The sequence below is a fragment of the Rhyacophila brunnea genome, unplaced genomic scaffold (assembly GCF_057557595.1).
Source record: "Rhyacophila brunnea isolate RB1 unplaced genomic scaffold, BYU_Rbru_1.0 scaffold_3, whole genome shotgun sequence".
Classification (NCBI taxonomy): Eukaryota; Metazoa; Arthropoda; class Insecta; order Trichoptera; family Rhyacophilidae; genus Rhyacophila; species Rhyacophila brunnea.
Window position 1 is genome coordinate 36724253 of NW_028232965.1, and position 25477 is coordinate 36749729.

Here is a 25477-nt window from a genome sequence, read left to right on the forward strand (position 1 = left end):
GATACTGAATATGCACAAGATTTAAGAATGTTAGATTCTTATTATTAAAAATACATAGCTTTTGTAAAACTTCAGAAAGAATAAAAAAAAATTAATAGTTATTCAATAAGTATGAAAGGCTAGCGCCTGGCGCCATCTATATGTCGCGTTACTAATATTATTGCCTCAATCCAATCATAAAGTTCATGGCTTAACATACTTTATATATAAGAATACTTCTGATGACATGGATTTAGATTTAATTTGCAAGAGTGGCCCTTAGCACAATTAGGTGAGCACTCACCTGGACAGGGAAAAGATGTGAGGTTGGAGACCCATTTTCTTATGTGTGTTTTCTGAGTTTTTTTTAAAAGATTAGTACATATTTTCAATAACATACTACATTTAATTATTATGTAATTTACATGGTTATTAAACATTTCTTTTTTGAAATTTAATACACTAAAACACAATCTGTTATTTTTTTGAGTTCAATAAAACAAAATTTTTAGAAATGAATAACCCAATAGGTACTTGATATTTAAAAATCATTTAACATTATTTTTTGGGTAATATTATAATATCTACTTATTTATATAATTACCATCATCAGCCTGGATCAATACACTGCTGGATGGAGACCTCTCTAAGCTGATTACATTCCTCTTAGTCCTATAAATTGTGTTGCCACATTGAACAATGGTCAGCTGGCTGGATAATCGATGTCCAGATAACCGAGGTTCTACTGTAATAATAATATAATTTTTTTTTTTCGTTTAATGAATAATTATTTGGTAAATTAGTACAGATTCTTGCCTATGCGGATGACATTGACCATTACTTGATTCAGATATTATGCTCTAATAGAAGCATTTACTGCTCTGGAAGTGTAGCGTCTGCAAAAAATGCCTTTGAAGATCAATGAGACAAAAACGACGTATATGGTCATTTTCGCCAAAGTTTGTACATGTTTGAAATTTGGGTAATATTATTTTTTCACTCAAATTAACCATTTTTATATAGCTAGCAGATTCCTTGTTCTATTGCTGAATTGGTGATAGCAATTTTTCAGCAAAATATTGATTAATATAATATTTATATCATTTTTTTTATGACATTGGGCATAATAAGTTTCCATTCCGTGATTACGAAACTAAGCTTATAAAACATGAATGAGACACTTTTTATCACTTAAAAGAGCTCTATTAGATTAAAAAAACCATACACTTAAAAATAAAAGTACAAATAGTCAAAAAATATTATTGAATTTTAATTCTTGGGCACATTTCATTCCACTCCGTTACCCTATGTCTATAATGGCAGAGCATTTTTCCTTTAGTATTTGAAAAAACCAATCAATGTTCGTTCTTCTATTTTTTTAAAGACAGTAATCACTTTTACTAAATTTTATTGGAAAAATATATATGTTTCGTTATTTAATAATCAAATGAAAAATAGTTAACGTTCAACTTTTTTGGGGACATTTTCGGAATGGAACGAAATGGTAACGGAGTGTAATTTGTAAAGCTAAAGTTACATGTTACCATAAAAACAAATTTTTGTTTTATGAAATTTATTTGAATTTTTTGATAGTCAGATATATATTCAACGTGCGTCACAATAACAAAACAAATCAAACTTAATCACTAAAATAGACATATTTTATAATAATTTTCACAATACTAGTAAAATAAGGTAGGTAATAATTTTGACACACTATACATTACCATAACTTTTATTTGGCATTTATATTATTTGTAACTCAGAAAAAAAATATTTTAAAGCAAATTAACAATATATGAAAAAAATTAAATCAGCAAGGGATTCGGACGCGAGTTTCTAGCGCGGCACGGAGTATATAACTTTTACGAAAATAATTACAGTCGAACTCGGTTATTACGATCTTGGACATAACGAGATCTCGGATGTAATAAGGAAACATTTGTTGAAATTTGGTTTATGATTTTCGCCATACATTTAATTTATTCACTGTTATAACGAGCACCTTATCGGATATACCGAGCTAAAATACTGTTAATGTGTCGATCGTTTTAAAACATTTCGACCCTAAGCAATAAAATCCGATTGGACAGGATGCCGCCGGGGTCGGATTACGCTTATGACACTAGTAAAGTGTCTAAGTACCTACCTTATTGGTGTTTCGCCGAGAATAATAAAAAAAGTATCCACGCATATGGTTGAAAAATCGAAGGTTTGTGAAGTTCGTAGGTACCTACCAGAGTTCATTACAATAAACAACTTCTTTTGTAGTTTATGAATGCCATGCTCGTTTCGGGGATTTTTACGATGGTTTCCAAATTTTTTATTTTCGACTTTTTGTGTAATGTGACATGCTCATTTAAAAATACCTATTCTCTGATATAACGAGTAACGCTTATAACAAGCAAATTCAGTCGGTCCCATCTTCCTCGTAATAACCAAGTTCGACTGTATGTTGTCTTGAAATTTACTTGTATTCATCAACATAAAATGTAGCTATACAGGTTGATTGTAATCAAGACGTACTTTTCTGACATTTCGCGAATACCTACAGTTCCAGGTATTAAATCTAATAGGGTACACATTTCTGTTAAACGTGACAAAAAAATACTTTTTCATACATTTTTATAAATTTCTATGCCTAAAATGTATGGAGAAGTTTTAAAATTTTGGTGGCGTATAACAGAAAGAGTATGACAGAGCCAGTGCTTGTCTCGCAATTATTTCAGTCTGGTGTTTTTTCTTTTCCTTCTGTTGTTTTTGTATCTCTCCATACTTTTATCTGCGCTAGTTTTGCGTATTCAGACATATCACATACTTTTTAAATCTTTTTTAATCTTTATTATATAGTCAGGTTATTTTCTATATTTTTTAATGAAAATATTTTTGTTTTACATACGAACAGACAAAATAAAACTTTTTATAATCTATGAAGAACTAAACACACAATGTAAACCCAACTTTATGCATTGCATTTCGTTACTTTTACATTCCACATATACGTTACCACCAATATAGTTTCGGAGTGGAAGTAACGGATTCTGTTTTACAAGTGGTTGAAGCCAAAATTTAGCTTAGTTTTATTGTTAAACCTGCGATATGTTTTATTATATCTGTAGTATGAAAGATAAGCTCTATATGTATAGTATGTGAAATAGAAATATGTGATTTCTTACCTTACAAATCGTGGTAACAGTAGTGGAACTTCTTAAATGACCAACCCAGAAAGCAACCTGTTCTGATAGCGATAGCGACACACACCAACAATTTAAATTGTAAATGGCGATCAGTGTTATACAAAAGTGTTGCTACATTAAAAAAATACATATTTATAGTGGAAATTTTTCGCCTTCATGCTAAAATCATGGTAACGGAATGTGGAATTCCACTTTTTCAAATATCCTGGGACACACTTTAAACGTGATTTTTTTCAATATTGGTCAAAATTTACGAAAAAACTGTATATTTTCCAAAAATATATAATGTAAGCTGTTGAAGACACTACGAATTTAATTTTACACACTCAAAATTAATGACGAAATCAGACTTTGTTTATTTGAATTTAGGAGTGGGACATGGTAAAAACACACTACCTTTCGATCTAAATAATCAATTAAAAATATATACAGGTCAGACAGTTGTATTTAACTGATCGAATAAAGTAAATTAATAAATTTGCATGTTAAAAATACATAACTTTCCAATATTCTATAATATAATAACTATGAAAAAATCAATCAAAGTCATGGGACATGCCAAAAATGCAATATACAAACTTTGGCGAAAATGCCCATATGCTCGTTCTGATCAACCAAGCACATAATTCCCCAGATCTTCAAAATAAAGATTACTTCTTCGAGCGTATTGATATCTTTGTGTCTTGGTTCCTTGGTAACCAACAAAAATGTCATTGTGAATAAAATAGAGAATCATAGCAACTTTGGTCTATAAAATCAACTAAAACCTAGTATCCTCTTCCGTCATACAAAAATTATAATGTTCAAGATGTTGATCCGCCACAGACTTACCTACGGGTCGGTGTGTTAGACTTTCACCAAGGTGCTGTATGGCTATATGGGCTCACACTAGAAGGAGAAGAATGGTATATATTATGTAACTTGGAGTTCAACGACCCCTTCCAAGAAGAATGTATCTCCACGTTTGCTAAACTTGATGGACACTGATGGGTAGGCTAAGTTGTAAGAATGGACAGTGCCCAACCACCAGGGGTCAACTAAAAGTCAGTTAAATAAATAGGTACCAATAATGAAGTCTAAAAGCTATGCATGTTTCATCAGTATTGATCAAGTAAATTTTGAGTTTAAACCAAATAAACTGACTGTGTGCAGAGAGATCCGCAGATTGGTGTCAAGATGTCCACAGCCATGGTACGATTGTATAGATTGTTTTCGCATGTCCTTGGATGGGTTGTCCACCTATACTAGTTGTCACCTCCGAAAGGGGGGGGGGGTGTAGGTAAATGCGCTGGACCCCCCTGATGATGAATGTCAATCGTCAAGTCACGGTGGTATCGTCTGCTTCTTTCGGGGACATGTTTGTGTTGATTGACAACGCGGAAGTACAGGCGAAAACAGGGCGTTTATTGTTCGGAATATGAATACAATAAAGTACAGCGTACAAAATATTTAACAAAAAAATATTTAAAAAAAAAAAAAAAATTAAATTTAAAATGGCAGTGACGCCGGGAGCGCGGCGCCACAGCCGACGTCACGCTCCTCGAGAGTTCGAAAACCGAATGACCCCAATAGGGGCTGGTAGGGCAGAGTAGGTAGTAATAAATACCCAACAAACAATTCACAAATATTCTATCTCTGACAAATGACAAAAACAGCCTCTGGCATATGTACCTGGCTTGTAAGTAGGTACCTCAGGTCTCATATTTCAGACCTTTTCTAGGTACATGCTTTGGAAAGGGGCTGTGAATTTCTTGGAATTATTACTACCTTCTGCATTTCTTTGCTTGTTAGCTACATATTTTGAAATATTTGAACTAGGTACAAATACATATTTTTTTCAAAGTAATCTCAAATCAGATATTCTAGGTGCTAGGTACATTGTATGGCTGGGAACTTTGCTTCCAATATTGGTCAAAATTGGATGAAATGTAGGTAATAATATTAAAAAAATGATATTAATAATTACTATTTGCTTACGGGCTAGAAATTTGCCTCGCAGTCGATCTGTTCATGTTTGCATGAATCAGCCCAATGATGATTCAGGCCTCGTGGCCTTGGATCCTCTGAGGATGCCATGGTTTAGGCGGTATCATAGTGCACTCACTAACTAAAGACATGCAATGTATTCTAGTGTGCAGCAGTTAGGTAGGCCAAATGCGATTACTGTTATGGTTGCAATCGTGGACTATATTATTTACATCAATAATATTGCATCGCAATCTCTTACACGATGACCCTATGACTGATGTATAGTTTTCTATCAAACTCACGCTAAGTGCCGCTATGTTTATAGTTTTATATTATTATTAATAAAATTACTTATAATAATTAATATTATTTGAATCAATTTTTCATTTCGATAAATTTATTATTAACAAAAAATTCCCTAAAATAATATTGATTGTTAACAATAATAATAAAATTGATAAATTAATTGATGGGTAGGTAGTTTATTTAATAAACCATTTTTTTATTCATATTGGAGAGATTTTGACGCCGTCAAGGTAATTACCTGCCTATTTTTGGATTATTGGTAAGTACCTTGATTAAAACCACAAAAGTATTGCCTATAATTACGCAATTCGTGAAGCGCTTCAGTTGTACTAATATTAGTTAATTTCGTCGTAATTAGGTAGGGCACAGGTGGGTCAATATTCGTAAAGCACATTGAACGGAATCTGATGGAACGAGTTCCGCCCGGCATCATAGGTATATATTTTTTCCCTAGTAGGTATGTTTCTGATGTGTTTTCAAATTATGTAAATAGATAGGTATGTTCAATATAATGGTTTTGTATTAAGTAAAAGGGATACTTCTAGAATATGTGTTCGTTCAATGCCGCCCTCGTTCCTCGTCCCTAGTTCGATTCTCGGTAAGGTCACAATATTTATGTATGTGATTTTATCAAAGCCTGGGTGTTTGCGATTGTTTCTTTGCTACAATTCGAGTGCTTAAAGTCAGACAACGTTATCTACAAAAAGTGTTTTTTTTTTTTTTTTGAGATAACGTTATTTTACATTTACGGCTACATGATAGTCAATCAACGTTATGTCAATCTTTTCTAATTTCTTATTAAATCGTCAGTAAAGTTTAACGCTAATTACATAAGTTACCCTTGTTTTCATATTTTTTTAAAACTATCCCTATAAATTTTAACATCATCATAAGCAAGATAAATGTACAATACACAATAAATTATAAAATATTAACATTAGGTTTTAAATAAACATTTCCCTTGTTAAGTTACAAGAATCTAAAATAACGATTTTTGGCTCTCCTGTAAAGTTGCACTTTTGTAGATAGTGTTGTTTGACACTAAGCCCTCGAATTACTAAATACATTACAGTTGCACTACACTACTATCATTGGGCGTTATGGCCGTCTGCAGTGTGTAAAAGAAACAAAACATGCTACCTAGGTAGGTAGGTACTTTTTCTGTGAATTACAGCCAATTTGTAAACTCGATAGTAGGTAACTGGTAAGTATTTAAATACCTAATAATTATTAACTTTATTAGTGATGAGACGACTATTTATAAGGTTTCTTTTATTGATAATAATTATCAAAATCGATATTATTTTGAATTCTAATTATAGGTACTTATTAATACAATCAATCGAATTTACAGACACCTTCGTATCTGTAACAATCGTTGACATGTTTCATTCCATTTTCATTCACTGCCGTTAGTATCAAGCTAATTCATAATATTATTACGAAATTTATTGCTGACTTTTTGAATAGGTATTATGATAGTGATATTTTTATCCATTTTATCGTATTCTTGACCTGAGATATCAAAAAGCCGTAGGTATTATAAGATCGAGCACAGTATTTTTATCATCTTTCTATAATAATACCGAATCAAGTTTTGCTTCACGCAGGCCGCGTAGCGCAAGGCGCGAATCAGAAAAGACATTTATTGAAGTGCCGCGGAAGTTTGCGGCCGTGTTTTGTGTTTTACCAACATTATTTGAAGTCGTGTAACAAAATGGGCGGAAAATATTCTTCAATGGATCCAATGGACGTAGAAGTGCCAGATTTGGAAAATTTATTGAACCGTGATCCGTATTTAAAGCCATATGAACGAGAACTACGTCGAAGGTAAGCATTTAGGTTATGTTATGGTTTTATTTGCTCTTCACAATGTCACTATGAAGGTCATTTGGCGGTATTTACTTCCAATTTGAATATTTTTCGAATTTATTACATTGTTGCTGTTTTTAAATTCACAACAACGTTGCATAACAAGATATTACGTTATTAATAAGACTTACAATATGATAAGTGATTTCTTATTGATTGGTTGTAAAAGTTAATTCATTTGATGTATTTATTAGATTATAAGTATGCAGTCTATATAAATATTCTAAATACTGACATAATAACATTAGACTAAAATGTAATCCCAAATTAACTTGTTGGCACCTACGACTACCCACATTTCATGTCAAGTTGCTATAGTATTATAACTACAAAAGTAATTTTTGTTAAACATTTTTTGGTAAATGTGCCGCAGAGATAGCCATTACAACATTCTTTTTAGACCAAACCAAACCTAACCTAACCTACCCCAACTTAATATTACCTCATATAATCTTAGTTTGTGATAATGTTGCATCAAATGTATGAAAATTTCAAATTTTCAATTAACGATTATTAGATCGAAAAGCCGATGCGCCGACAGAAAAAGGTATTTATTAATTGTCTACATGGAATAAATTGTTTTCGTAAAAACAAATTATAAAAGCTCATGGCTACCTCTGCGGCACAATTACCCATTTTTTAAATAAGTAGGTATGAACTTACCTACATAAAATATCTATAGACTGATATAGGACTATTTTTTCTCAACATACAAAAATATGCAGTTATACCCATTTGATTGCAGAATTATGTAAATATAAGATACCTACATGCAATTAGAATATCATAAGATTCTAATTAGATTTCAAATTTCGGAACTACTTAGGTACGCGATTATGCACTAACAAGTTAACAGTCGTATAGGTACCAATAATCTTTGAATATGAGTAGGTACTTTCTTATTTATTAAACATAACTACTTACTGATCGAATATTACATTACTTGATTACCATTTGTAAAGATAAATGGTATAGGTATTTATGTATTCGTTTGTCAACAACTTCTTTATAGAATTAGGTATATAGGTATTTTTAAATCACTTTTCTTACATGATCGCAAGCTCGAAAAATATTGTTAGGAGCTAGGGGTAACGATAAAAAGGCCTTTAATTATGTAAGTAGATCTACTTATGTTAAGTTAAGAATTAAATAGATAATATTATGTTGAAAAAAAAATGTCAATTGGAAGAGAGTTGTTAAATGCCTATTACGTAGCCAACTACTTCTTAACCACATAAGTAATCTGAGAAACCATGACTTCAATTCAAAATAATTGTATAGCTTGGCGTCCTCCTGTTATTCGATCTCCATGCAAAAAGGGAAATGTGTAATATAACTAGGTACCTAGTCCCATTTACTTGGTAGGTATGTTTGATTTAAATTATAATGGGTGCCTATACAATTCACTCGCGGCGCAATTTTTTCCATCTCATTAAGTAAATATTTATTTTATAAATATTATGTTTCCATACTACATCCAAGATATTTTGATCGTTTTAATTAGCTTCATTCAGAGAACTGTGTATTTAAATGGCAAAACATGTCATTTGTTATAATATGAATATGTTGATGGCGATAAAATAATTATTTCATTTTATTTATCTTCTTTGTTCCACTAAAAAATATAAATATTTGGGGGCAGCTATTTTGGTCTGGCATCCGGGCAGCAGTCACCCTTGGCGCGGCCCTGTATTAAAGTATCTACCTACTTATAATTCTTATGCAGGAACTACTTACTTATATAGTAATTATTCTCTAAATTAGTCTAAATAAATGATACTTAAATTAATGAATTTACAGTAATCACTGCTCTCCCTGTTTAATTTACTCTTCTCGATCCTGCGCCACTATCATTCATGTGAACCATATCCCCGAAAATTGTTTTGATGTGCACGCACCCAAATACGGTCCCCCCTTTAGCTACGCCACTGCCTCTCCATCATCCTTCTGATTGTAAATTAAATTTATTGATTGTTAATATGCCTCTTAGAATTAATAATGTTGCATACAAAAACAACCATTTTTGTAGTCTATTATCAAAGTCAGTTTTGAAATCTGATATTCTTAAAATCCTATGTTACTTAATTTTATAATGTAGGTATCTTTTATCTTTGTTGTTAGATGTTATTTGAAACTTCTTTGTTATAGATATGCCTGTTTCAAGGACATTTGGGAAAAAATCGGCAACTTTGAAGGAGGGATTAATTCTTTTAGTTCAGGCTACAAGAAATTTGGTGTTCAAATAAATCCAGACAATTCGATCAGCTGGAGAGAATGGGCACCCGGTGCTCACTCTGTTCATTTGCAAGGAGAATTCAGTAAGAATATGTACTACATTTTTCAGATAATATTTTGGGATTATATCAATATACCTATATACAAACATAATTATACCAGTGGGTCTATTCTATACTTATCGACTGCTAAAATGATAAATATTATCAAACTTAAGGTAGGTTTGTATCAAAGTATTAGTACTTATTGTTACAATTACAATAAGTTGGTTATAATTGTTGCAATAAGTGCTATATTTTAACAGCACCTCTCTTGCTGCTGTTGAAATATAGCACTCATTGCAACAATTATAACCAACTTATTGTAATTGTTACAATAAGTACTAATACATTGATACAAACCTACCCTAAGTTTGATAATATTTATCATTTTAGCAGTCGATAAGTATAGAATAGATCCACTGGATCACATTTTATTTTATAGAACTTCTTTTTGCTTTTCCAATAAAATGTACACACACACTTTTATATATAATATATGTCCAAGTGTGTGTGTGTACATTATATTAGCAAAGAAATTTGAAAACTAAAGTTAAAGAAAATGTATTTCTAGTATGTACAATCTCTTTGATAATTATGATGTTTGATTATTTAAGTGTGATACGAAAAATGAAAGGTTTAATGTAAGATATTAATTTCTTTTGAGAGAAAACATGTCATTTATATAATAATGCAAGGCATCCATTACAGTAGGAGTAGGGAACCTGTGGCCCTTTGCGGCTTATTAATAAAAAAAATTCAAAATAAATGCTTTTATTTTTATTAGTACCTACCCAATATGTTTTTGTAAGTCTAAAATGGAGAAAATATTCAAGGTTGTCTCTGCCACAAAAAGCAATCACAACATTCCTTTAAGTTAAAGGTTAGTCAACTCTAAAATTGACAAAAATAAAAATCCATTAGGTACCTATATTATTATCTATTTTCGTTAATTCAGATTAAGAAAATAAATTACCGATACGTAGTGTGTATTTATTGGTCCTGCACATCTATTCTATACACAAGACTGCTTTTGACCGCTACGGCAGCTATCTAGGGTAGGTCTGTATCGAAGTATTAGCACTTATTGTAGCAATTACAATAAGATAGTTGTAATTGTTACAATAAGTGCTATGTTTTAACAGCACCTCTTTTGGCTGTGGTAAATTTTAGAGTGAGATAAACAGTTTTGACTGTTTAGACTACAATAAGTGCTAATACTTCGATTCAAACCGACTATAAGTAGCTGCCATAGCGGCCGAAAGCATTCTTGTGTATAGAATAGATGCGCTGAACTCATTAATATTACATTTAATATTTTTTTCATTTTTTTGAAGCTAGTACCTACGCTAGGCTAGATTTTTACAAAATAATTTATATCTTGAAGTGAATCTCATGAAAGATTCAAAGGTTACAGCTTACTTAATGTGGCCTTCCAACATGAAAAGGTTCCCCACCACTGTATTAAGGTGAGAATATATTATAATGTGTCAACGCTTTAAAATTGCATTGAAGAAAAAATAATATCTGATTTTTCATATTTGTTTTTTACAGATAATTGGAATAGAAGCAGTCACCCTTTCCATAAGGTAGAGCATGGAAAATGGGAGTTAAGCATTCCTGCAAACGCTGATGGCTCGTGTCCGCTGCAGCATCTGTCAAGAGTTGAATTAATAATAAACGGACACATTGCCAGAATATCACCATGGGCGCAATACGTAAAACCACACGATGGAGGATATGTTTTCCAGCAAAACATTTACAATCCACCAGAGGTTATTTTTTATTAATCGTTTTGTTTTAATTTGATTTCAATATTGCAACATAAAATTATTTATGAGAAGGAATCATACATTAGCTCATTCCGTTCCAGCTGGAAATTCAAATTAAACCAAATTTCAGAAGTCTTTAACAACTGTTAAGTACATCCAATTTGTAGACTTATTATCAGTAAATTATAGCTAAACCTTACTGGTTTCAATAAGTAATATGCTTGTTTCAGCCATATGTTATGAAGTACAAAAAAGTGCCCCGACCAAAAAGTTTACGCATATATGAATGCCACGTCGGAATTGCCACATCAGAACTGAGGGTCGGAACCTACAATGAATTCACAGAAAATATCTTACGTCGTATAAAAAATCAAGGTAATTAATGCAATATTGAAGATCTCTCTTTACCTTTGACTTCTTAACCTTTTCTTGTCATTATCAGTTAGATTAAATCATATTTCTCTGTGCGTAAAATATGCAGCATATCTTTAAGTCCTCTTGGCTTTATTGGCGTCCAATAAATCCTCTAAGTATACCGATACAGCCACATATAGAAAGCCTTCTGATTTCCGATGTTCTGATCATTTAATGTCCAGATTTCGACTCTATACATCAATTAATACAGACATAATCTAGCATCTAATCACTCTCCATCGGCTATACGGGCTGATGTCTCAATGGCAGAAGGCATGTTTTTTGTGCAATTAAATAATGTGATAATCTTTGTCAGTACAGAAGGCACTAAATTTATGAACAAAATTTTGTATGTTTGTATACTTGTTTCAGGATATAATACAATCCAATTGATGGCCATAATGGAGCACGCTTATTATGCGTCATTTGGATATCAAGTAACAAGCTTTTTTGCCGCAAGCAGGTGATTATTACCTAATATCATCATTTTCATATTTATTTAGATTTCATATCTGTCACACTCCAGCATCGAAGCATAGGGAAGCACAAGGTCATGCATTTTTCTCAGTACAATACAAACACCCCTCAAAACCAACCCGCCCTGCCCCGGATCTTAATTGTGTGTATCACGAGGTTGCACATTTGAATGTGAAGTATTACCAATTGTCTATGCCGGGGAATATCACAGAAACAGTTACCCAAGACTTAAACGCGTGCTTTGAATGAGTTTACATTTAGCTTTAAATTAAAAGTGTTCATGGGATAGGGAACTGACAAAAATTAAATAATAATATACAATTTTCCTTGGTTTAGTGCCACGTTCTGCACCCTTTGCCATGTTAGATCTGCAGAGTACATATCACTCTTGTAGTATCGCTAAAGGGTGAGGAACGGTATCCCACGGTGACAGAATCCATTTGGCTCTGAAGAGTATCACACTCCCAGCCACGTGAAGTACCTCTTTGTGATCATATCCATTATTAAGAACGGAGTTATGTGGTCATGAATAATATGTCTTTCTGAAATAGTTGAACCAGTGTGGCCCGATCTAGCAGAAACATCGATTTTCAAAACTAGTTGAGAAGATTGAGCTTTCGTCATATGTCTTGTCTTACAGTTATAATAAACCAAAATTTAAAATTAAATTTTATATAAACTGGTGTTTTTTGTTCTTGATACATAGAAGTATTTGAACAAGGTGGTTTTCTTTGCGATCCCATTACACTAAAAGTCTTGCAATGTTGTGAGAATCACACCAAATAATTGATGATGGATACCTATTTGTTTAGCCGTTACGGTACTCCATGCGAACTGAAGAGACTGATTGACGAAGCTCACAATATGGGACTGTTTGTTCTCCTGGATGTTGTCCATTCGCACGCCTCCAAGAATACTCTTGACGGACTGAATGAGTTTGATGGTACTACTGCCTGTTATTTCCACGATGGGCCTAAAGGAACACATCCAATGTGGGACTCAAGACTTTTCAATTATTCAGAGTAAGTCATGTCTTATAACATAACATTAATTATAGTATTATAAAAAAAATATATATAATCACATAAACACTTAGGCTTTGTATTCTTCACCAGTGGTGAAGACTTGATAACAAGCGACTATTTAACATTTACCTTGACTAGAATATAATTTGAATACCTGAATTTTCTAACGTAATACCTAAGTACAAGGCAATTGGCACAGATAACGTGAATGGATTTATTATTTTATCCATAAGTTTTACAACTTGAGAAACTAGCAACAACTTTTAATTCTTTGAAATTATTGGGTCTGTAATCATAAATAAAATGTGTATGAACAAAGGTGCTGGACTTTAAAGAAATATGTAGGATCAGTTTCTATACATATTCATATACTTATAATAATATATCATTCAGTATAGTATTTTCGAATCAAAGTCAAGTACGATGAGAACAAATTTGTTTTTGCAAACTACTTGGCGTTACTATTATAGTACACTGCATATGAACCCACGAGGGCCGCGCGGCTTAAGCGTTGGCCTATTGCGTCGTGGATCCCAGGTTCGAATCCTGGGTCTGACAAGTACACATATTGTTTTTCAATTTATGTATGAGTCAGAGTATGGACCTAATAGGTAGAGCAAGTGGCTGACATCCATTTCTCGTAAAAACAAAATCTGTCAATACAAACCTCCACTCTGTGGAAGCCCATATGATCCTATTAGGATCGGACATGGTCGAAAGAAAAGAACACTGCTTATTATTACCTATATTATAAATTATGACACATTAATCATTGAAGCGTGTATTTAGCGTTTTCTACAATTATTGTTTATATCGTCTGGGGGACAGGCAGCTTTACTCCTGTACATACTTGGATAATTCTATGTTTTAGGTACTTTGGGTATATTACATGAGTTATTAACATTAGGTAAACAGATTTTAATGATAACGTATGTTCATCAAATATGGTTGATATATATGTTTGCCTAGTAAGTTGTCAATACCTAAGATACAAGGACATAGTAATAATAACAAGGATAGGGTTGAGGCCAAGGTTTACTGATTTGTTTGAATTAATATTTATTTTATGAATAAGTTTCTTTCAATCTGGAAATCGATAATAATCAACAACAATATTATTTATTATGAATATTATTATTTATAATAATTATTATAATCTGATGAATTCTTTATCAACAAAATGTCAGTAGGTACTTAGTATAATGTCTTTTATATTTATTATTTCTTTTCAGGTTTGAAGTGCTCAGATTTCTATTATCAAACTTACGATGGTATCAAGAAGAATATGGTTTTGATGGCTTCAGGTGAGTTAACTCATTTAGACTGTCATTACGTTGTATTATATTTAAATTCATTACTTTATTTATCGAGACAATGCGTGTGAAAAGACCATGACACTTTTGAAATAGACAATTTTATTAGCAACTTACGGCTCTTGGTTTTTTCAAAAATAAAAAACCTATTGTTAGTCCTTCATTTTTTTGTCTGATATTTGAACCATGGGATTCCTTGGGATTTATTGGATAAAACTAAAAAGCAGTTACTATGTATTACATATTATATGATTAAATAATAATCATGTATCATTGATTATAGGTTTGATGGAGTGACTTCAATGTTGTATCATAGCCGAGGTGCTCAAGGCTTTTCGGGACATTACGATGAATATTTTGGATTGAATGTCGATACTGAAGCACTTATATATCTTATGATTGCCAATGAAATGGTGCACCACAATAGCAAGGAATGTGTTACAATCGCAGAGGTATTATATATATAGAATCCTTTCTGTGTTTAGTATAAACAAGATTACTGTGTAATAATTTAGTTAGATATAATTTTATTATGATGGCTTTCCTGCAAACAAAACTGGTTACTTAAAATGAACAACACTTCATAAATAAAGATATACTTCCTAATAACTATTAATAAATATTTTGAAGACCACAAAATGCAGATTTATAATAATATTCACCTTACAAAAACCATATTGTTCATGAAACATAAAATTATATCAAATTAACTACAATGCATAAAAGAGATCGCCAATATTTAGTGAAATTCACAAATCTTCTTTTGAAATTTAGAATTCTATCCATTTTATTTCATACAAACATAATATCTATGTAATGTTTTTTTAAAGAAATATTTAAATATGATAAGAAATATGAGAATGACATTTTTAGAGAATTCTTTTCCGCATTTAAAATATGTTTATCGTTTGGTAGGATGTATCAGGCATGCCTGCGTCGTGCAGACCTGTTGCGGAGGGCGGCACAGGTTTTGATTTCCGTCTCGCAATGGCTATTCCAGATAAGTGGATCAAATTATTGAAGGAATCGAAAGATGAAGACTGGGTCATGGGAGACATTGTGCATACATTGACAAATAGACGGTGGATGGAGGGCACTGTTGCATACGCTGAAAGTCACGATCAGGTAAAATTAAGAACCAAATACAACAGATTTTAGTCACTTTTAAAAAGTATCACCATATTTCAGTGATTCCCAACTAGATCTATGTTCAATTTACGAAAGCAGTACAACTTGACACCTTTTTGGTTATAGGTTATGTAATTAAGGGGGGACATGCTCGTCGAAGGTCAAAATTGAGTTTTTATTGTATTTTCAAACCATGATCCTGGACACTCCTTAAACGTTGTAGATAATCTATTTATATAATTTTTAAGCCTTATTATCCTTTATAGTTATTTTAAACATTTGATGACTGCATGAAGTATTTTTGTTACATAAAATAGTATTCTTTTAAACCTCTCGCTCTAATGTTTTAGAATATAGTCATATTTTGGTACATAACTGTGCAGTGGTGTTAAGATTTTTTACATTTATTAATTTTTAAACGCATTTATAAAACCATTAGCATAATTTATTACGAGATAATTTTTGTAAAATATTCACGATAAAAAATTATATTGATAATCTCTGTGATCCCAAATTTGACAAGAATTAGGCATTTTATTATTCAAAAAATCGGCAATATTAACACATTTGAAGATGATTCTAAAGATACTTATTATAAGCTATGTCTTTGACCATTCAAGTGTGATAATCATTTTATGAATAATGATTGCTTTATAATAATTATTGACCTAAGAATAAGGTAGTGTTTTTTTGAAATACGCCATTTCTTTTGGCATTCCCCAGTGGTTTTACTACAACATACGGCCGTAGCCATAAATTGACAAACTATAATTGAAGTAAGGAGTAAAATGATATTGACGCGCGTGTTTTAACATGTACCGTTTAAAAAAAAAAATTAAAAAAAAATCAGTTAGGTACATGTTCAAACACGCGCGTTAACATAATTTTACTCCCTACTTTAATTAGAGTTTGTCAATTTATGGCTACGGCCGTATGTTGTAGCTTAACTACTAGGGAATGACAAAAGAAATGGCGTATTTCAAAAAAACACTACCTTATTCTTAGGTCAATAATTATTATTATAAATCAATCATTATTCATAAGATGTTTATCACACTTGAATGGTCAAAGACATAGCTTATAATAAGTATCTTTAGAATCATCTTCAAATGTGTTAATATTGCCGATTTTTTGAATAATAAAATGTCTAATTCTTGTCAAATTTGGGATCACAGAGATTATCAATATAATTTTTTATCGTGAATATTTTACAAAAATTATCTCGTAATAAATTATGCTAATAGTTTTATAAATGCGTTTAAAAATTAATAAACGTAAAAAATCTTAACACCACTGCACAGTTATGTACCGAAATATGACTATATTCTAAAACATTAGAGCGAGAGGTTTAAAAGAATACTATTTTATGTAACAAAAATACTTCTTACAGTCATCAAATGTTTAAAATAACTATAAAGGATAATAAGGCTTCAAAATTATATAAATAGATTATCTACAACGTTTAAGGAGTGTCCAGGATCATGGTTTGAAAATACAATAAAAACTCAATTTTGACCTTCGACGAGCATGTCCCCCCTTAAGCATTTTGAAAGTTTAAGTGGGTTTGAGATTTGAGAATGGAACATTCTATATATTGAACTTACATAATTTACCACTAGAAAAATTCTTTCTAGAAAAAAATGTGACACCCGGCGGGACTTGAACCTATAACTGCTGGATTCGCGCCAATGTGTTTTTCCAATTAAGCAACAGGCATCCTACTTAATTATGACAATTTTAACTAGTAGTTGTTATAATATAATAGAATGTTATATTTTCAAATCTTGTGTCTTATTGTTTGAATGAAAGAAATAGTTTATTATAAGTCTAAGTACATTGTAAAAACTAAATAATGGAGTAATCGGTTACTCGTGTTAGTCGGTTAGTAATTTGATACCTACCTTAATTTAATATACTAAAACCGATAGCCAACATTAATTTGATAAGCATTTCAAAAAAAAAATGGCTAATTATTATTTACTATCTCTACCAGAAGTGATGTCGCATTCAGGCCGGTAAATTAAGGAATGAATGCAAATAAATAACTTTTGAGAGTAGTTTCCATGGAGATGACATTTAACATGCACATTGAAAAACTAGATGTTTGTCGATCTGCATGTGAGAATTATAAAGTTTTTTTTACATGACATATTTGTTTAAAAGATCGATGTGAAATAGTAAAATGGGCTATATCGTCACCGTTCAGGCAAAAGTCACCAACCCTAAAAACATTGTTTTGAGATATCGCAATTTGAAAGTTTGAAAATGCAGGAAAAATCAGATTTTAATGTTTTTAAGGTTTTATCTACATCACAATATTTTCTCATGTCTTCTTAATAATTTATTTAAGGTACTTTTACTTTTTGATGCTAATTAAAACATCTGGAAGGTTTTGAAGGAGGCAAGGTAGCTCAATTATGGTTTGGTGACTTTTGCTTGTTTATTTCGTCATCACTGTACTGCATTTACGAGCAGACAAAAGTGACCATTGCGCTATGGTGAGTTCTGTTTGATTTAATTTAGACCAAAGCGATCTTATTATAACAAGCTAAGGTAAACTATTCCTGTTTGGTTATTTTTGTGTATTTAAGACAAGTGTTAGAAGTTTTCAAATGACAAATCAGTAAAACTCACCATCCATAGTATAGTGACTTTTTTGTATATTTATAACGAAGGATTTTTTTTTATAGAGTCAATAATGTCTATTCATCTATAATGACTTTTGCTTGTTAAGATTTTATCTAAAGTCATTTAGTGGAAAACAAATAATTCGGATTTAAGCAACATTTTACTAACTAATGTACCGTGGTGACTTTTGCATCTTAAAGAACATAATTTTACGCTTCGGGTGACATACTCAACTCAAAACTGCCATTTTCAGGGTTGGTGACTTTTGCCTGAACGGTGACGATATGTAGCTAAAGAATTTTCATAAAATTTGAGACCAAAAATGTTGAAGGGTGCCATTTTGAGTGCTTAAGAGCGGCATGTGTACATATCTACTAATTACATGTCCAGTTTGCAGTTTAACCCTCTGAACCTTATTATGTCAGTCAAGTAGGGATGGGTTCTATGAGATTTTATAATACGTTTGAAGTGTACTGTTAAGCAAAAAAAGGTTGGCAATCACTATAATTATACAATATAGTACTTAAAATTCCCTGCTCATTTCCCCTGGAATTCCACTTAAGGAAGAACGTTGATTGCAACTTAACTTTCGGATCTTGTTTTATTTTAGGCTTTGGTGGGTGACAAAACGATAGCTTTTTGGCTGATGGATGCAGAGATGTACACAAATATGAGTTTGGTCAGTAATCCAAGTCTTGTTGTGTCAAGAGGTATGGCACTGCATTGCATGATACGATTGATCACGCATGCTCTAGGTGGGGAAGCGTACCTCAACTTCATAGGTAAGGAAATGTTATCAAAAACCTTGCCAAATTATTTTGTTTTCATGTGCAATCGATAGTATAATACCGATTATAATAATTTCAGGAAATGAGTTTGGCCATCCCGAATGGTTAGATTTTCCGAGGGTGGGTAACAATTCCTCTTATCACTATGCTCGGAGACAGTGGCAACTTGTTGATGATGAGCTACTGAGATATAAACAACTCAATAATTTCGATAGAGATATGAATGTCCTGGAAGAGAAATATGGATGGCTTCATGCCAACCCGGTAAATAAAATATTTCGAGTAATGACTAAAACCGATATTTCAATATTGCACTTTAGCTAGGGGTTCGCAATACTAGTTCCTAATAATTCGATTATGAAATGCATGGCAATCATTGAAATTTTATGTTGCAGACGCTGTCTTAAGCCTCAATTACATTGAGCTTCTTTACGAGCTGTTTATTGGCGAATTTACAATCTGCCTGTAAAGTCGCCCAGTGTAATCATCGAATAAGCTAATAAGCAGGTTGTAAACACTCTACGGAGAAAAGTTGAAAGCTGGTCAACTTTACACGCTACACGCCGGTGTGTGTACTGCGTCTGCGCAGTAGAGCGCAGTACCATCCTCCCGGTAAAAAAACGAACTACGTTCTATCAAAATAGTCACTGGCTTGTGGCTTCTCAGCGAATGGAAAGTTTTGTGTGTAATCATCAAATCGCAGTAGCTGAATCGCCCGCTTTTAAATTCGCCAATAAACAGCTCGTAAAGAAGCTCAATGTAATTTGAGGCTTTAGTGATGTCAAAAATAATTCAAATCTTTTCTCTTACTCTTATTGCAATATTTTGCCATTGTATTAAATTGTATTTACTTCAATGGAAATTTTTTTACACTTTAATATTACTATTCAAAAACTATCACTTTTAAGTTTAACCGTGAAACCCTGGGATTTCAGAATTAAGAACTTGACAACTTTAATTGAAACAATTTTAACATCGCCGTAACAGTTGATTGTGGATCTGGAATAAAATTAATAGGGAAGCTAGATTATTATATTATTACAAGGTTCATATTGTGTATGTATAGTCATTTTAATAGTAATGTTTAACAATTTTGAAACTGAAAACAATCAATAAATGTAATAATGAATATTATTACAGGCGTATGTTTCATTGAAACATGAAGGGGATAAGGTGATATCGGCTGAGCGTGCTGGATTACTTTTCGTATTCAACTTCCACCCTGATAAAAGTTTCACCGATTATAGGCTGGGCGTGGATGCACCGGGAGATTACAAGGTATTTTAGACCAAAATTATCATGAAACCGGTATCTTTTTTGTTTATTTACAATTTTAGTTTTTTCAAGAGAGTCCATGTTTACTCTCTGCTAGATGTTTTACATGTGTATTTGGACCCGGAGTATGGATCTAATAAGTTGAACGAGTGGCTAACATCCATTTCTCGTAAAAACAAAAATCTATTAATACTGCCTGGCCCTGTGGAGGCCCATATTATCCAAATATCTTAGGATCGAACATGGTAAAAAAATAAATTATGATAATTTCTCTTAGAGGTTGTGATTGAGAATTCTTAAGAAATAATGAGAAATTTTAAGTGATAGATTCTTAAAAGCATACTTCAGTGAAACGGCAAATAATTTTCAACAGTAGGTGCGATGAAATTTCTCACTAGTCGCCAATCGGAGACCGACAGTCGAGGTGTCTGCACGTCGATTTGTTTTGTCATGGTATCGGATGAAAATATTCTTAAATCGTATAAAGACGACTAAAAAATTTTACGTATGTACTTAAAAAAGAAAACATTGCAATGAATATACTGTTATTATTAATAATATAACAATAAACATAATATTAAATGGACGCATGTTGGATTTTTATGACAAATTATATTTCGTTTGGCACGCGTCATTTGCACAATCCGCGCATCGCCTAGCCACGATCTTTTTAGACCATGCCTCAACTGAAGTATAACCTTAATAATTCCTTTTTGAATATTCAATCTATGAGACCTACAAAATATGAATACAAAAAAGCTCTTAGAAGGGAAACATTAAAAAAGGCATGTACAATAATTGAAGATAGAAAAAAATTAAATTAATGAACAATTTAAGTAGGTACTTATACTATTTGTGTAAATCACATGTTGTGAATACCAAATTTAACATGATTAATATGAAATTACAATATTGAGAGTATTTAACAACCATGGAGTGTGAATATTAAGAAATAATAATACACCATATTTGTAATAATTATAGTCCCTATGTATTGTCCGCAAAAATAAAATCAAAAATTATTATTGATCAGAATGTGATTTAATTAAACTAATTACTTTTACAGGTTGTTCTATCCTCGGATAGTTCTGCGTTTGGAGGGCACGATCGTGTCAAAATTGACGGCATTGCACATTCTTCCCTCGGGATCGCGTGGGCGGATAGAAAAGATTCCATTCAGGTATGTATATTTGCTAAACAGTGAAGGACTATATAATAATAATTATTCATTTGTTTAAAACCTCATTCTGTATTTTGAACAATGCATTATATCCCGTTTACACGTGCATGTATTTACTCTTGACAGTAAGTATTATCGCGGCCATAACAAGAAAATGTATGGGTAAACATGTATTATCCTGCAGTTGACAAGATTGCATGCATGAATCGAAAGCTTCGACAGTAGGATTTTTTCGATACCTTCTGGCAAAAAAACAAAACGAACGAATTTTTAGGTTGACCGATTTTCACTACCTGTCAAATAATACCATAAAATGACAACATCACGTCTGGCTCACTCTTAAAGAATGAATTGGAGAGATAGTCAGCACTTTTACGTGTAAACAGTTATTGTCATGATAGTTTAAAATACGCACTATTGCTGCCAGTAAATCCATGCACGTGTACAGGCGCTATTATATTACATTCTATTTGATCGGAGTTTTGTACTATTTTATCTACTGCATTCGAGCCTGAAGATGTCAAAAGTCAAATCCTGACTCTAAAAATGATACCTATATAATAGTATAATAAAACTCTTATCATTTAGAATTTAAATTCCATCCAAGTCCATAGATGATGTCTCACAGTTTTGGGTATTTTTTAGAAACCCCCTCCTCCCATTGTTACGAATCTTTTACTCCTCTATCTAAATTACTTCACTTTTTTTAATAATAACATTGAAAATAATCGATTACTGTATGTTTCATTCTCAGAAAAAATGAGTTATGTTTGTAACATCACATCATCTACCACCCCCTCCCCTATCACTTTTGCTACATAATATCAGACCCCTTCCTCTGTCATATATGGACGAGAGTACCCAGTCCATAGTATTCATTTTAAAACCCACAAACAAATTGATGCTTTTTACTTTTGAATCGTTTTTGATTGATTGATTGATGAATGAATAATATATATTGAGGTGTTTATGTTCGGAGAGATTAGCAAAATTGCATTTTGAGAAAAATATCTGAAACAAAATCTTGATTACTTATTTAAAATGACATTATTAGAGAATTATGTAAGTAATATGATTTGTCATTTTAATTCTCCCTTTTCTTTTTCCAGGCTTATCTACCATGCCGTACCGCTCTCGTGTTTGCCAATTATTGATCAACAAACAGCTGATTTTATAATTAATTTTATCTAAACCGCCTCATTATTTTGTTATTCTTTAAATTTTTGAATATTCACGAAGACAACCCTGGAAATTTTCATTCGCCATTGGCTATTAACAAAAAAGCCTCGACGATTGAATTACTCCTGTGTTGTATTATCATTAAATCTTTGGTAAATGTGTAAACTTAAATGTCTCATATTTCGGCTGCTATCCGCTCACTGAACCGACATGGAAAATGTGTTACACCTTTGTTGGTCTACATAATTACTCTGCATTTTCATGGGGTGGTGATCGACTTACAGGGTAGGGGGCAATTAATGTAAATTGGCATTTATTTCACTCTTGTTTATAGCACTGAAACATCGCATTAAAATGCATTTTGGGCTGTTAAACTTGATGTGCATCCAAAATAAATATGCATCGGCAAATTGGCGTCGAACAGACTTTTTCCCTATCCAACATGGCGAGTGCACTCTATAGTGATTTTTCCAGGGTCGTGTGAAGCATACAGAAACCTAATACAACCGATCACTAACAAGAGGGTTTGATGAATTTTATTATAATATCATAGAAAGTAGGTTAAGATTAAGGGTAGTTTTATTATAGTGTACGAGTACGAGTACGAGTAAGTGATTATTTCTGCAGCTGTTGTGTTCACCGTCGATAATTAATTATTGTTGAGTAATATGTAAGTATGGATTTTCGAATGCATCAAGTATATTTTTATGATTTCAATGAAGTACCTACGAAAGTTCAATGAATTTTATTAATGTGATTGCATCATATTAAGTGATAGTACCTGTATAGTCACAAAGACTGTGATGATAGCTAGGCTATCATTTTGCCTTGGAATAATATATGCCATAGTAATCATTATTTGATTACATAACTCAAAACAAAGCCATAATATATTAAGTTTATAAAATGAGAACATTTAATAAAGAATATTTTTTTTATAATATCGAGTTGTTTATTTATCAGTTGAGAGTAAGGACCACAAGGTGATTTTTTTTATTCAGATTACAACAGTGAAATATTGCAAATTGTATAATTAACATAATATCCTCCAAAGTCAAATTTAGTGCAATGTAGATTTTGGTAACAATGAAATTGTTAAAATCACCCTTTGCTTTCATGTTTCCTTCATTAGAGTGGTGTTTGCCAAACTGTGTGCTGAGAGATTTCAGGTGTACCGCAAAAATTCTTCATTAGTGCAGAAGACAGTACTGCATAATTTTCAATATTTTCTATCCACTTGATTATCAAAATATGTACAAGTGGGTCATCAATCCTTATGCAAGATATGATGGTACAAACCTGACATTATATTGGAAGAAAATTTAATAGACTTGAAAAATGATTCTGTGCACAAAGCCCTATTTTCTGAGCTAGAATAGTCGGCATTTTGGATTTCAGTTTGAAGTAAATATAATATTAGTTACTATTAGCCACAGTTATTTAAGCTCTGTTGCTGTTTCGATTATCGTAGCATGTTTTGAGATGATTCTTTCTCAAAATCAATTATTTTTAGCTCACTAATATGTTGATAAAGCAGTATTATTTTATTGTTACTTATACTAAGATTTTTTTTTACATATTAATAAAGTGCCAATGTATATTTTTTTTAGGGGATTTTTATTTGGTGTGCCACAAAATAAATTGCCCATCCCCAGTGTGTTGTCAGGTAAAAAAGTTTAAGTAATCATCTGAAAGAAGACATACTAAAAGCTTTATCTATAAGTGAATTTATATGTCCACATTTGTGCGATTTCAACTTCAACTGCCACCGAGTAGTCTAGTGTATGCCTTTGATTGAATGCATTAGATGCATACCTCCAACTATCCACATCCGTGCGTCAATTAGTTTTGAATTTTTCACCAGTGTAGATGTGAAGTTGTAAATGGCCTTGGGTTTATTTGTCCTATTTTAGTGAAAAATACCAGCGATCAACTTCGATGAAATATTATTTAAAAAACATGGAATTTTGGAATAATAACAGAATTTAAAGTAAATGAAAATGTTATTTTTAAGAACCTTATGAATGGCTAGAACAAACTTCTACATGCTTTTGGAAATGGTAGAGTCGAAGATAAAAAAAAATCACTCGTTTCAGAGAAGTAATACAAGTTGCTGAAATGTTGAACAGAAATCCGCTGTTGCCGAAGCGAAAACAGGGCTGTTTAATTAAGTTTGATGTACGCCTTCTGCAAGTAGTACACGAGTGTGGAACAATGTTCCCTGTAAGGTGTGTGCGCGTACACCTACCAAAATGTGTCCGCACACATGTTTTCATCCCCCGCACAGTCCTCACACAAAAATATTGTAAAAGAAAGTTTCCTTTGCCAGATTTTAGTTTTGCTCAATCACATGCATAAATCTTTGACTCATTTCTGGGAAGATAAAGATCAAGTGCGACTAATGCGAGCACGCAGGAGAAATTTTACGTCGAGTGGGATCACTATATCCGTCCCGTTATATCGCGTGCCAAAGTATACGAAAAGAAGATACTTATTTTAGTGTTTATCAATGACCACCTATGTGCCTGGTCCTCTACATTTCCTAGTCTTTGACGTTTGTCAGTACAGTCTCATAGTAGTCTTAGTTCTTCAAAAATTATCGTTATTAGTGATATTATTATATAAAACCACTGAAATTAATAAATACCTTAAAATATAAGTTTTAATGAAAAATTGTATGTGTGTGAGGGTGACGGCCTGTCA

General features: G+C 32.2%; 1 protein-coding gene and 1 long non-coding RNA gene across 2 annotated transcripts; one reads left to right on the top strand and one right to left on the bottom strand.

The window, feature by feature from the left end:
- On the bottom strand, window positions 1–7273 carry LOC147068304 (uncharacterized). The gene is made up of 3 exons (XR_015071398.1): window positions 7145–7273; window positions 4008–4064; window positions 1–724 (listed from the first exon to the last, which is right to left on the bottom strand). It is a non-coding gene; the product is annotated as an uncharacterized LOC147068304 (long non-coding RNA).
- Window positions 6865–23717, top strand: AGBE (1,4-alpha-glucan-branching enzyme). The gene is made up of 14 exons (XM_085953285.1): window positions 6865–7280; window positions 9471–9640; window positions 11150–11370; window positions 11598–11742; window positions 12154–12244; window positions 13071–13280; window positions 14516–14587; window positions 14880–15048; window positions 15512–15721; window positions 18963–19134; window positions 19220–19404; window positions 20281–20418; window positions 21482–21595; window positions 22705–23717. Exons 1-14 carry the CDS (start codon window positions 7168–7170, stop codon window positions 22747–22749), a joined length of 2055 nt encoding a protein of 684 aa, XP_085809411.1. The 5' UTR covers window positions 6865–7167; the 3' UTR covers window positions 22750–23717.
- Window positions 23718–25477: the final 1760 nt, after the last annotated feature.

Coding starts and splice junctions, on each gene's coding strand:
- AGBE (XM_085953285.1), top strand. CDS start 7,168: ATGGGCGGAAAATATTCTTCAATGGATCCAATGGACGTAGAAGTGCCA. Junction 19,405..20,280: donor GATGGCTTCATGCCAACCCG/GTAAATAAAATA, acceptor ATATTATTACAG/GCGTATGTTTCATTGAAACA. Junction 20,419..21,481: donor ATGCACCGGGAGATTACAAG/GTATTTTAGACC, acceptor TTACTTTTACAG/GTTGTTCTATCCTCGGATAG.